The following is a 13,409-nucleotide window of genomic DNA, read 5'->3' on the forward strand; positions in this document are numbered from 1 at the left end:
GGAAATTTGAAGCAATTGACTTACGTAACTCTCTAAGGTAAATAGTGAGCTGTTTTTACCCTCTTGTTTCAGGTCTACAATAAGCAGTAAGTTGTATTTTACTCCTCTAGTACTAGTCTTAGCAATGAATTTTACCACGTGCATTTGTACACAGGGAACAGGAATGGCTGTCCTCTTCCTCAGGCTGGAAGTATAATGGAGTTGTCTGAGTAACATAGGCCAAAGACATTAAGTCTGTCCCTGCCAGTGAAACACAGTTTTAGGATAGCAACCTATTCCTAAATTTTTTCCTGTTTCTTCTTCCAATTTCAATGATAACAGCTACATCACACCAGGGTTTACAGATGAATACAAAATTGAACCAAATTCATGTTAGGTCAGATTTTTAAAAATGTCATAGGATATATTTTATGTAGTCATCTAACACCAAACCCAAAAAGTCCATAACAGAATTAGAACTAGGAAAACGGTTTATTCTCTTTAGTACCTCATGTTTATTCTCTGTATTCAGTATAAATAAACATATTTGTTACTGAAAGTATAAAATTTAACATGAAGCGTCATAGCTTCTATTTTGTTTATTAATTCTAACTGTTTAAAAGTTCATGAAGCTGTGTAGACTTTTAGTTTGAGTAATTTTGTTGTGTGATATTTTTATTTATTTCCAATGATTTATATAATAGAGTTTATCAGAAATAATTTTTTAAAATTATTAGTGTAATGGGAAGAGGGAACAAAAGCACTGTCTTGTCAACATACTGGAATAATATGAGCATTTTAATTAAAGCAGATAGTGAGTCATTTTTACTAATATTCCACAGAAGTCATGTGCCAATATTAGTCTTTTGGAACAGAAATTGAAATAAATTGATTTTTGACAGTCTAAAAATGTTAAAAAAATTAATGCTAAAAATTCATCAAAATTACATGTCTATTGGTCCTAAAATAAAAGGAAAATATACTTATTTCTTTCTTTTACTACTACAAGATTTAAGCACAGAAGAATGAAGGTAGCAAATACACAAAGGATAAGCAGACAAGCGAGCAGGAAATTGAGTCTGAAGTGTTTATCAAACAGAGCCAGGGATGAGACAAAAGACATTACGCTGCCAACATACATTCCAGAAACACAGTCTGGGTCAGGGCCAGGAGCTGGCAAGTCCATCGATGTGAATCAGAAGAAATAAGGTCAGAAATGAAGGATGCATCTAAACTAGGTGCTCAAATGCAAATTTCAGGGCAATACTGGGAGTGAAGTCGAAACCCTATAGGTAACCTAAGACAGTGTATTCAGAAGGTTCAAGTCATCTGAAATTAGATGACCTCAGTCACCAGCTTCACGATGCCAACCGTAACAAAGACACTGACTGCAAGGCATCTGGCATATTTACTCACTCTGAAGCCCCAGAATCCACGTGGTCCTAGGAAAGCAAGGCCCACACCACAACACTAGGACTCCAATCCAGCTTTATCTGGCACCAAATTATGTGTTCTCAGATAGGATGCTGGCTGGCACTGTGCCACTTATCCTTTCGACTTGCATAAAGAGAGTAATTACCAGTGAGTGCCTTGTCCTCCCAAAATAGAGCTGATCTAACACAGGGCACAAGACAGAAGTAAGAGCAAATCTCAGCATGATAAATTAGAAAGAGGACTAGCATGTGATCTAATTTGTTTAATAATGAAATAAATACATACACAGCTGGGAAGCACGCATGTGCATGCACACACATGCGTGCGCATGCAAGTGCACATGCATGCACACACACACACACACACACTAGTGCATGAGTGTGTGTACATACACATACACTGTCAGGCTTCTTTCCTTTATTCCTTATTTCATCTTGTATGAACAAAGCACAAAACATATCAAAAAGGCACCATTAGGTTTCCTGTTAGAGGACGGGATTCTGAAGGAGAGGAATAAATTACTTAAAATGAGAAAAAGATGCCTTTAGTAGAGTGTGCCTCATGGTTTTCTTCTTGTTAATTTTTTTTTCCTGTCATATATTGGTGTCCCCCTTCCCCCTTCTCTTCATCTGCCTTCTCCCTCTATTCTTCCCTTACATCTCCTTTCTTCTCCATTATCTTCTCTTCGTGTGTGCCTTGGGGGACTGTGCCGAGGGCCTCAAACATGCTAACGAGCATCATACCATCCTACCCCTAGCTCTCCATGTGTATAATCAAGGAATAGGAAGGGATACTTGGTAACAATCATGAATGAGTTTGAGTAAAGCATTGAACTCTACATCTTCATTAGGCAGAGAAACACCAACATTCACAAATGAGCGTCCCAGGACCCTGGTATGGGGAACCCTGTGCAGGTTGGTAAAAGAAGGATTCATTTTAAGCTGTTCTCATCTCCCACCTCCTTGCATGTCTCTCAACCATTCTCTAGTTCTTTCTGCAGAACTGAAGCCCTCCCTTTGGTTTCCATGAACTAAGCTTAAGAAGACCATTTTTATGTTCCCATGGGGGAAGACAATTTTGGTCCCTCTTCCACTTCCCCCTTGTCCTACACATGTCTCACCATGTCAAGACCTTTTATTAAAAACAAAACAATACAAACGAACAAACAAAAAATCCTTTTATTTAAGAAGAAAGACTTTCCTGGTTACACCTTAATTCCAATCAGCCTGAAGCAATGGAAGAAATGCTGTCCCAGGTCCCAGGGAAATGGAGTGAACAGGTTGCTGTGAGAAATGGACAGAGCAATTGGGAACTAATATTTTTCCCCTAATCTTACAAAACTAGACCTTTTCCCAAGATATTATCACAGTGGTTCACTGCGACAACTCATGTTCGTGAAATAAGGAGTGAGTTGAAGAGTGACATGTTTACCTGGGAAGAAAATGCACATCCTGGCTTCGGGAAGTGAAGACCCGGGCCATCTTTCAGGAAGAGAAGATTTCTCAGTGGAGGAATACCTCACCCACCCTATCAGGTACCTGTCATTCCAACTCCCTGTGTCCCATAAATCCACTCAAATCTCTTGAGTCATTCAGAATGGAGATTTGGGAAGAGAAGAGCTCTCTCAGTTTCCTTATGACTGGCTTGGCATCAGGCTGTTTCCTCACAAGTGACAAACACTAACCTCAGGTTCTGGCAACATTGGAGCCAGCCCTCCGCTGAGTGGCTGCACCCCCACCCCACTGTCCTGCTTGAAAAATAAAAAGAAGGGGGAAAAAGGTGTAGATGATAATGACTAGTAATGAATTCTAGATTGGTCTATTTTTTACAGCTACATTTATAAGACATATAGACAAGATACTTACTGTTTTAATTCTGTCATTTACCGTCCTGACAATCCAAACCAGCTGCTTTGCTGGAAAGATTTATTCCTCGGGGAAGATAATTTATTTTCCATTCGGGATTATTTTAGCTTTAATGAAGTAATGCTTATAAATATTTACAGTAGGGCAGTAAATATCGATTATTTATGATGATCAATGCCTTATTAAGCTTCACAATAAAAATATTCTGAAGTTAAAGACAATTTTTTTAACTGAAAATGATGAAAACCTTATACTTTATGTTAAATTCTGTGATGAATAATTTTGTTAACTTGCTTATGTTGAAAGTCAGGTAGACTGGGATTCAGGATAGAACAAAGAAGGGAAATGAGAGTGCTTGTTCTCTTTTGGTAATCGCTTGGTCTGATCTATCTGTCTGTCTGTCTGTCTATCTATCTATCTATCTATCTATCTATCTATCTATCTATCTATCTATCACACACACATATGTTTCTTCTATCAATCTTCTATGGTCTGTCTATATCTTTTTCCTCCTCTCATTCTCCCTCCACCTGCCTGGATGTCATGGTGTTACTATAAAAATTGAACCAAAATAAACATTCTATTTATGTTTAAATATTTGTGAAAGCAAATAATGTCTTGCACCATTACCAAGGTTCTTGCTTTAGAGAGTAGGCAGGCACCTGCAGGGCAGATTCTTATTTTAGTGGCCCTTCAAACTGTCCTTTCATTTGCTGTCAGCTAAAACTTTATGGTGCAAGTTGACTAGACCCAGAAGCATTCCTGTCCATCACTTGGATCTGTATGGTCTTAAACTGAGCTTGCTCAGGAACGATCAACCTGTACACATAGGTTCCTTGAATAAAACCCCCATGTTCCATTTGTTTGAGGAAGGCATTGCTTAGGAAATGACTCCCATATCACTCTTGGCTACTTTAGGTAATGAATTTTTCCCACTATTTTATGTCTTGACTATGTTTATTTTGCCTTTGTAGGTTCACAATATTTGAATGAATTGCATTCAGTTGCAATAGTCCTAAGAAGATGGAGTTAATGCTATTAAATATTAGTTTGGGCGCAGGCTATATAATTTAGTTAATAGACTGCTTTCTTCTCATACAGAAATTTTTGGATTCCATCACCAGTATATTTGAAACGGTCATAGGAGCACAGCTTTGTAATACCAGCATTCAGGAGGTAGGGGACAAAGGATCAGAAGTTCAGTTTTGTTCTTTGCTATATCTGGAGTTTGAGGGCAGCCTGGGATATGTGAGAACTTTTCTCAAAAAAAAAAAAAAAGATTAAGGTTTGCTTATAAAGCTGAAGGTTTTCCCCACAGTATCAATCTGAATGCATCTCACCAATGGAATAAATTATATCCTGAATCTGAATATTAGGCACCTCAGTCTTCTACTCACCATAATTTTACATGGGTCTGCATTGCCAGCTACTATAAACAGTATGAAATTTATGAATGTTTGGAAATGTTCCTTCCATAAGACATTTCCTATTGAAAATAACTCACATACTGTAGAACACACTTGCAAAGAAAACAAATAAAAGCCTAATTCAAAATGACAACTTGAATATGTTGAACCATTTGAAAACATCATGTCTCATGTACTCAGGAGATGTTCCCACTCATCACAAAACATGGAGTCTCTTAACCCTTGCTGTGCCCTGAAACCACAGCAGGCAGCACACACCAAGCAATAATGAGATCAGCTCAATCCTCCACCCAGCAGGAGTGAGAGCATTCTGTCTTGTAACAACAGTTCCAGTGACTTTATATAAAGCGTGGAGACAGAAATTAGACTACCCTCCCACATCTCAATGAAATGCTTCCCATGGAGTGACTCAGCCTGAAAACCTAAACAGGAGCCTGGTCACAGCATGCTACAGGCAGCCTCAGCAGGTTCTACATTAGCTGCCTTCAGCATGCATGGGGATGGCACAGAAGGAAGGCAGCCAATGGCACAGGAGCACTAGAGGTGTCTTCCTTGTGAAGGGGCTCTAGATTCATAGCAGCAAAAGAGGACACTGCCTCTTCATGCTCCCAAATGTAGCATTTTTCTACTTGATTATCAACATCAAGTTCAAAGGGCCACAGCAGCATATTTCCTCTATGCTAATATAGAAATTGTAAATAGCATCAGCAGTAACGATTTTCCAGGCATTTTGCTTAATTCTCTAATATAGATTATTGAATTTGATACTTGTAATTATGAATAATTCTCTTATTTTTATTTTGTGGTTAATAGGTACAACATTAGTACACGGAGATGTTAGGAAAGTTATCCAATATCAGGCACAGGATTAGGATTTCAACACACACATTCGTGTGTACTGGCTGTCTTACAATGAATGCTACCCCAGTTTCTCCCTATTCATCCTTTGATCATTCTGAAAACAGCCAAGAGGTCTATAGAACCATCATATTTACAGGCTATATTGTAGCAATGTGGAGAGATTCCCCAATCAAGTAAGAAATGAGGAGATGATCTTTACAGTATTCTCTGGGTTTAGTTTTGATTTAGTTTTGTTGTGGGAAGGGTTTCGGGGAATCGCTCTGTCTTCTCAAGAATCCTATAGCTTCTACTCTAGTCCTTCAAAGCACACAGAATACTTATTTAACATCTGACACACATAGTCTTAGTGTGTTACAAATTTAACTATGATCAACAACTTATTTTAAAATGACTCAATAATGCATTTAAAACAACAATACGCTGTTGAAAGATTAAAAAAAAACTATCAAGAAAGTCCAATGTGCTATTTCTCTGATAGACTGTACAGGAATGTCCATTTCTAATGTTAAATTGAAGCCACTGATGTCTAAATGTCTAATAAGCTGATGGCGTGTACTGAATCATCACATGATAGGCCTGCTTGTAGTCACTCTGGACCATGGCAATTTATTATGCAAGAATTCTTTCTAATCTTGATACACTTTGCTTCTTAATTACCTGGGAAACTTCTGAAAGAATAAATACCATTTCTCTTGTTATCCTGATGATTTGAGAAAGAACAGTAAATTTGATGATCATACACTCTCAGCTAGGTTTTTTGCAGATTTTACAATTAATCATCAATTTGTCATCTCATAAAATTCTTATGCATACACTCTTTCTGTGCATATATAATGAAACATCCTAAACTACCTTACTGTGCTTGAGCTATCTTGGTCTATAATTTGAAGAAGAACTAATTAAGCATATTAGTTTAAATTCTTCATGTCTTCTTTTACTTTGGAACTTACTGTTGAGATTAGGTACTACTGTGGAAAATAATGCTGATTTAGGATGTCCCTCCCTATGCTGTGAATATGCTTTATTATGATTGGTTAATAAAGGAGCTCTGTAGTCTATGGCAAAGAAGAAAATAGGAAGGTGGGAAATCCAAGCAGAGATGGAAAGAAAGAATGTGGAGTCAGAGAGATGCCAGAAGGAGTAAGATGTCAGAATATTACCAGTAAGCCACTTGGAGATCATAGATTAATAGAAATAGGTTAATTTATATGTAGAGCTACCCAATAAGAAGCCTGAGCCATTGATCAGTTTGTAATTAATATTAAGCCTCAGTATGGTTATTTGGGAATTGGCAGACAGGAGAGAAAGCTCCAGTTACACAAGGTATCCAAGATCTCTTCTCTTAATCCTTTGGATAGGTTCACAAGAAAAGAAAGGGAAAAAACAATACCAAAAATAAAATAACTGTTTCCTTTTGGATCCTTCCCTTTATTTCTTTTACTAGTAGTGTTTCCCAGGCTTAGTTTTGCATCCGATGTCCCACTTTCTTTTAAAGCTGATACATGATTTAATTTATATCTTTTTTTAAATTTTCATGTTTTTAAAATGCAGTTTTAAGTTGACCTACTTGTGAATATAAAAGATATGCCTGCATCTGTCCACAAGACAAACAGGAGGTATGATCTGTTCTTGCAATGATTCATATCTTGTTTAACAAAAATGTCAAATTAGATCATCTTCAAAATGAATACTTACACTCAGCATATTTCTGAAGCTGGGAAAATTCCGAGGGACTGAGATGGGCCCATTTCTCCTGGTTTGTCATGATGTAGGTGAGGAACACCTTACACACTAGAGGAAGGATTTCTTATCCAGGTGTTGGGCAGATCTCTATGCTTTAAAGATTCTACACGGTGTGTTTCATGATGAAATAGTTCAGGCTTTCAGAACGTCCAGTCCGCCCACGTGAAACTCCTGGGGATGTTTGTAGTTTCAATACTGTCTTAAAATACTGTAAAAAGAAAAACACAAAAATAAAAAGGTTAGCAATATTGAACAAAGGAAATGAAAGGGAGAAAATTGTCTGTCCTAACTAATACATTATGGTTTTATTTTATTTTGCATATTTTCAGTCTTTACTTGCCTCTTTGTTCTTTAATGGTATTCCATGTTCTTTCTCTAACAACAAATCACACAAATAAATGAAACTAAGAGTACAAAATGTGAAGAACATTTTGCTGAATCAAAGTATGCTGAAAAAGTAGATTTGTGTTCAATTTTATAAACTCTACATTCCAAGGATACACAGGAACATCATTTTTTTTTTATAATTTGAACTCATCATTTTCAAAATATCTAGCTAGTACCAAACCCAAAATCCAGAGCCAACTTATCAAGGAAATTGGAAATCATATACAATTTGTTAATGTACTAGGTTTCTAATTGTGTTCTTGAATGATACTTAGCACTAAAACATATATATATATACCATCAATTAAGGGTCTTATATAATTGCTATATTACAATTAAATTTGAGAATACTTTTAGTCTTATAATCTTTAAAATTTTCAATAAACGTGCCAAATCAAAGTAATACCAAATGTGTGAAAGACTTCCTTAATGAGAGTAGATGACTCTACTGTGAATCACGTTTTAAAATAAATCCCCAAGTTGTCAGAGGCTTAGATTCACTGGCAAATTCATAAAAACAAAAAGTGAACTCCATCTGGCTTCAGTGTTTTATCAGAGACTGTGATCAATTGCTCAGTACTCAACCAGGCTGGCATTGGAAGTTTTATAAAAACAGAAGCTCGGAAAGAATGACTTTGTCTTTAAAATTTGCATATTGAAAGATTTATGGAAACAGGTACAACCTGTTAAAGACACAATACCTACAGCATGACTGTGAAGAAAACAAAGAAACCTAAAGCAAACAAACATTCGATGTTTAATTTTTGGTATCTTTTTTTTTTTTTTTTTTTGAAAAACAGTAGCTTGTTCATTGGAGAGAAAAACAGAGCGATGGGGATATGTTAACCAATGGCCAAGCTATTTGAAATCCATCAGCACACACACTGGATATACCTTGTCTTCAATCTTCTTCCATTTGCTGGTTTCATCATCCACACTGATTTCACCCTGACTCTTTGCTGCTCTCCAGCCCCAAGACTTGGGTGATATGGTGTACTCTGTCCTCCTCATCCAGAGGAGACAGATGAGTCAGTCCCATTTGCCTCATCACGTGCTCTTCCCCAGGGTTTTAAATGTTGAGTGCAGTGGTGAAGGACAAAGGAAAAATGGCTATCACCAAATCATTACCAAAGTAGTTGGACCCATGTTCATTTCAAAGCCTGATTCACCAGCTTTCTTGTCTCTTCCACAAGCTAGTAATGTACATTTATTAAAGAATTAAATGTAAAGACATACTAAGACTATCACACATATGTACAATTAATATGCATTAATGAATTTTTTTTAAAAAATCACAGATAAAATGAGCAAACAAGTTTCTGATCTCTATAGCATTTAAATCTCTTGTGATGATGGTAATTTATTACATAATTCTAAAAAGATTTGCTGAATCTTTGTTACCTAACATGGTAGTCAATGGAGACAGTCAAGAATCAAACATGGAGAAGGCGGGAATAATGCTGACACTAAAACAACATCAGCTGTCAAGGAGACGGCACAAGTCACATGGTGTGCAGCACAGCATGCAGTCTGCCCATTTCAGGTCTGTGAGACAGGCTCTGACAGTGCCTTTGACTTTCGTCAAGCGAGGCTGTTGGCAGGCAGTGATTGGCGTCATGGGGTTGCAACACTATCTCTGTCCTCAATCTGTATCCCTTCCACTCTCTGTCTTCCTTAACATCCTTAGTAACAGAACTCCACCGACGGTATATGCATCGAAATGACTATGTTACCAGGTATATGGAATTAAGGATCGGAATGAAATTTAAGAAGATTTACATTGAGGCACGCAGGAATGTTCAGTTGGACTAAAATGTGTGTAAGTGTCCTATCGAGCCTTTTTATCTGTTCTTCCTATCAGGTGACATGTTTGATGTATGTTGAAGAGTTTCTTGTACTGTGGAGGCAAATGTTTAGATTGGAAGCTGTGTGCTCAATAAGTTAATAAAAATAACAAACAGCAGAACAAATTCAAACCATTGTCTGTTCTATGAATAAAGTTTTATTAGAACAGAGAAACGTTCAACAGAGAAGCTAGCAAGAGGCCTATTTTTTTCTTTGAAGAATTATAATGTTTATTATACAAAACACTGCAACAAACAATTAAGGACTAATCCAGAATCCCTGAAAACACCACTAACTTTACATTAAAAATAAATAAATAAAGAAAGAAAGAAAGAAAGAAAGCAAGCAAGCAAGCCAGGCAGTGGTGGCGCACACCTTTAATCCCAGGACTCTGGAGGCAGAGACAGGCAGATCTCTGTGAGTCTGAGACCAGGCTGGTGTACAATAGCTAGTTCCAGCACAGGCTCCAAAGCTACAGAGAAATCCTGTCTCAAAAACCACACACACACACACACACACACACACACACACACACACACACACCCCTATCATTATCTTCATACAATTCACTGTGAAATTGCTTCTAATTAGATCTTTAGGTTTTCTCCTTTTCTACCACAATTTCCAAATCCCCTGTTCTTAGATATTAATGAACTGAAAGGTTTCCAGTTTGACAAATTGCTAAAATGGTAACTAATCAGTTATAAAGTCTAATAACTTATAAGGCTCAATACAATTCATGCTGACCTCTATTCTGTTATAAGCCAAATATTAAATAACGTAAGTTCAATATTTGGTAGCAAAACAGTGTATTCAAACAAATACTGTGTGTGAATGTGCAATTTCAGACCGAATGACTAGCATCGCCATGCTGAGCAGATACTGCAAGCATCACAGTTTCAGGCTTACTTGAAGTTTTAGTTTCTTAGTTTTGATTAGTGGGGTGCAGGCAGAAAAATGATGTTCGTTTAAAACTCGTAACTAGGTGAGCCAACACATCAGGCCTATGAAAAGATAAATGTAGCTTGTATAATATTAAATCCAGAGTCACGGCTACGCTTCCTGCCGCAGAAGGTGTTGAAAATAACAGCACTTTCTCCCAGTCGCTGCCTCTACACAAACGGTTAGAGAGAACGTGACGATATTCAATTGGGAATCCCCATGGCGTGTTCGCAGATTTCCGTTCCCCTGCAGACGGCTTTCTTTAGGCACATGAAATGAGTGCCAGGAGGGAAGCACTGTGCTGGCTTTTGGAAAGCAGTCTAATTCTGGCTTTCTCATCTCGTCAACAGATGTGCCACTTTGCTTAGTTAGTGGCAGGAAATAATTACATTGGTAGCTCTGAAGAAAGCTATTTGGCCCATTGTACCTACGCTGAAAAACATTCTCAATAATAAGGGAAGGACTCAATGTCCTCATGAGAAAAAAAAAATTCTAGTAATATCTGGATAAGAGGACCAGCAGTTTGTCAGCCAGTGCAGGCTTTTAACAATTCTATGAACGTCACATGTCATGACTCTAATCACTGAATAAGAATTGGTGAATCTTAAGACTCCCTGGGGAATTTTAGAAGAACATGTGCATACAAATTTAAAGGGTTTTGAGGACAAAAGATACTGCCAGGATCTCAAGAACCATAAACTCCTTAATTGAAGGGAAATGAAAGGAAAACAAAAGAAAGCAGTAAAGATGGCAGAGCAGCTCATTCGCCTAGGAGGTCCCATGAAAACAGAGTCAAGTTAGCAGAATATCAATGCTGTAATTTATAAATCTTTATTCATTTGGCTTGGAGAAGTATAAATTTGAAACTTGATAGCAGGTAGGCACTATGCTAAACACTGAGAAGGCCACAATATGCTAATTCACTTGAACTCAGAGATTTCTTTAGGTGAATGACCTAAATTGAGTAAACCCACTGTCTTAATGAATAATTAGAAACTATAAAGCTACATTTTTTTAAAAAAAATCAGGCAATAATATTCTATATGGGAGCAAAAAACATGGTTTGATTTATTTTGGAAAATTCATAAAGCAAAAAAGAAGGATTATTTAAACTAAATTATAAAGGTTAACAATTATTTACAAAACCTATCACATGCTAGAGTCAGGGGAGACGAAGATGCTTCAATAGAGTAAGTGCTTCCTTAAGATAGGGTTGGAGGGATTTTCTTAATTAGTCACTAATGTAGGAAGGCCCAGGTCACTGTGAATGGTGTCATCCCTTGGCTGATGGTCCTGGATTCTAAAGGAAAAGGGGCAGAACAAGCCATGTGGAACAAATCAGTAAACAGCTACCCTCCCCATGGGCACTGCATCAGCTTCTGCCTCAAGATTGCTGCCCTGGCTTCCTTCAATAGTGAACAGTGATGTGGAAAGGTAAAAATAACCCTCCAAGTTGCTTTTGGTCATGGTGTTTTATCACAGCAATAATAACCTTATTTTCAGAAATTTTAAGGTATTTCTAAAGAAATGATAATATTAGACTCTGGTGACCAAAAACTACCAGAACATAGGAGTTAGATTTGAATAACTGTAAAAGCTTGATATTGAAGATATTATTAAAGATTGTATGATGTGCTATAAGTAAGTTATCTAACTATGTGAGTAAGATATATGTGGAGGACCAAAAATGTGAGCCTATTCTACCTTATCTGAAGGTCAAAGAGTTTGAGGTTGCTCAAAGTTGTTGACAATGACCTTAGCTATACATCCTGACCTAGAATGTGTTTACTTGATGCTTTGGATATTAAGATGGTCCATAAATGCATATCCTCTCCACCCTAACCAAAGTTCAGAGAATTCAAACATACTTCTGCTTTCTTTTGAATTAGGAGGTTTGACCTAGGGAGTGGCTGCCTTCAGGATAATTGATCTAGAGTGGGCTCACTGCCTAAACAACAAAATGCTTTTCACAAGAGTTATGTCTCAAGCTTGATGTCTCTAAGTATTGAAGTTGCAGTTGTCCTTTGTATCATGTTAAAGCAGTCAGTCCTTTGCCTTAACACCCCTAAATTGGTATTGGGGTATAAAAGTGTTTGGAAAAGTAAGCACAGGCAAACTCAGAACTCAGGATGGAGGAGACTGAGTGACCCCCATTACTATCCTGTGTCTTTGTAATTCATTCTTATCTTTGATCTTACTACCTAACAATTCTAATCCTCATGCCCCCACCCTGGAATGCATAAACCCGCCAAGCATAGAAGCCTGGTAGTATTCAAGGTGGCTCCCAACAGATTAACACACACACACACACACACACACACACACACACACACCTTTCACCATGAAGATCCATGACATCTTCACAACAAGACTCATGACATTCACATCATGAATGTCTATTTTTTAAATATTTTGCTCATTTGTCCCGTGTGTGTGTGTGTGTGTGTGTGTGTGTGTGTGTGTGTGTATGAATTTACACACACGTGTGGCATGGCATATGTGTAGAAGTCGGAAGACAATAGATAGTAATCAGCTCTATCCTTCTTCCACATGTGCTTCAGAAATGAAACTGAAGTCAGCAGACTTGGTGACCAGTGTCTTTACCCTCTGAGCTATCTCAGAAACCCTATAGGGGACTTCTTATCCTATAGAATTGTAAGAAAAATGAATTTCTGTTTATTTTAAATTACTCATCTTTAGAGACCCTAATATAGCTCTCTACAATGGTGGTAAGAGCCATGATTTTGAGAAAGAATGTATGACCCTCTCAATAATCTAGCCATGCTGGAAGCAGAGGGATGAATTCTGGACTTCATCTTGCTGTGTAGCAGTCTCCTTCATTCCATCACGCTGATCAAATCTAACTATAAGTCAGGGGACAAAGATCAATCTTTAGTTTCGTCTTAACATAGAACAGGCTCTTGAA

General features: G+C 37.4%; 1 protein-coding gene across 9 annotated transcripts in view; it reads right to left on the reverse strand.

The window, feature by feature from the left end:
• The window catches only part of Dgkb (diacylglycerol kinase beta), a 638,911-nt gene that overhangs the window by 555,316 nt on the left and 70,186 nt on the right, over window positions 1-13,409 (reverse strand). For all 9 annotated transcript variants that reach the window (XM_048415746.3, XM_085697733.2, XM_085697732.2 and 6 more), the window contains one exon: window positions 7,262-7,517. In XM_048415746.3, the coding sequence (XP_048271703.2) occupies window positions 7,262-7,331 (70 nt within the window). In that variant the 5' untranslated portion in view covers window positions 7,332-7,517. The remainder of the gene's footprint in view (window positions 1-7,261; window positions 7,518-13,409) is intronic.

This window comes from Myodes glareolus, chromosome 11 (assembly GCF_982192425.1).
Source record: "Myodes glareolus chromosome 11, mMyoGla1.1, whole genome shotgun sequence".
In the NCBI taxonomy this organism is placed as follows: Eukaryota; Metazoa; Chordata; class Mammalia; order Rodentia; family Cricetidae; genus Myodes; species Myodes glareolus.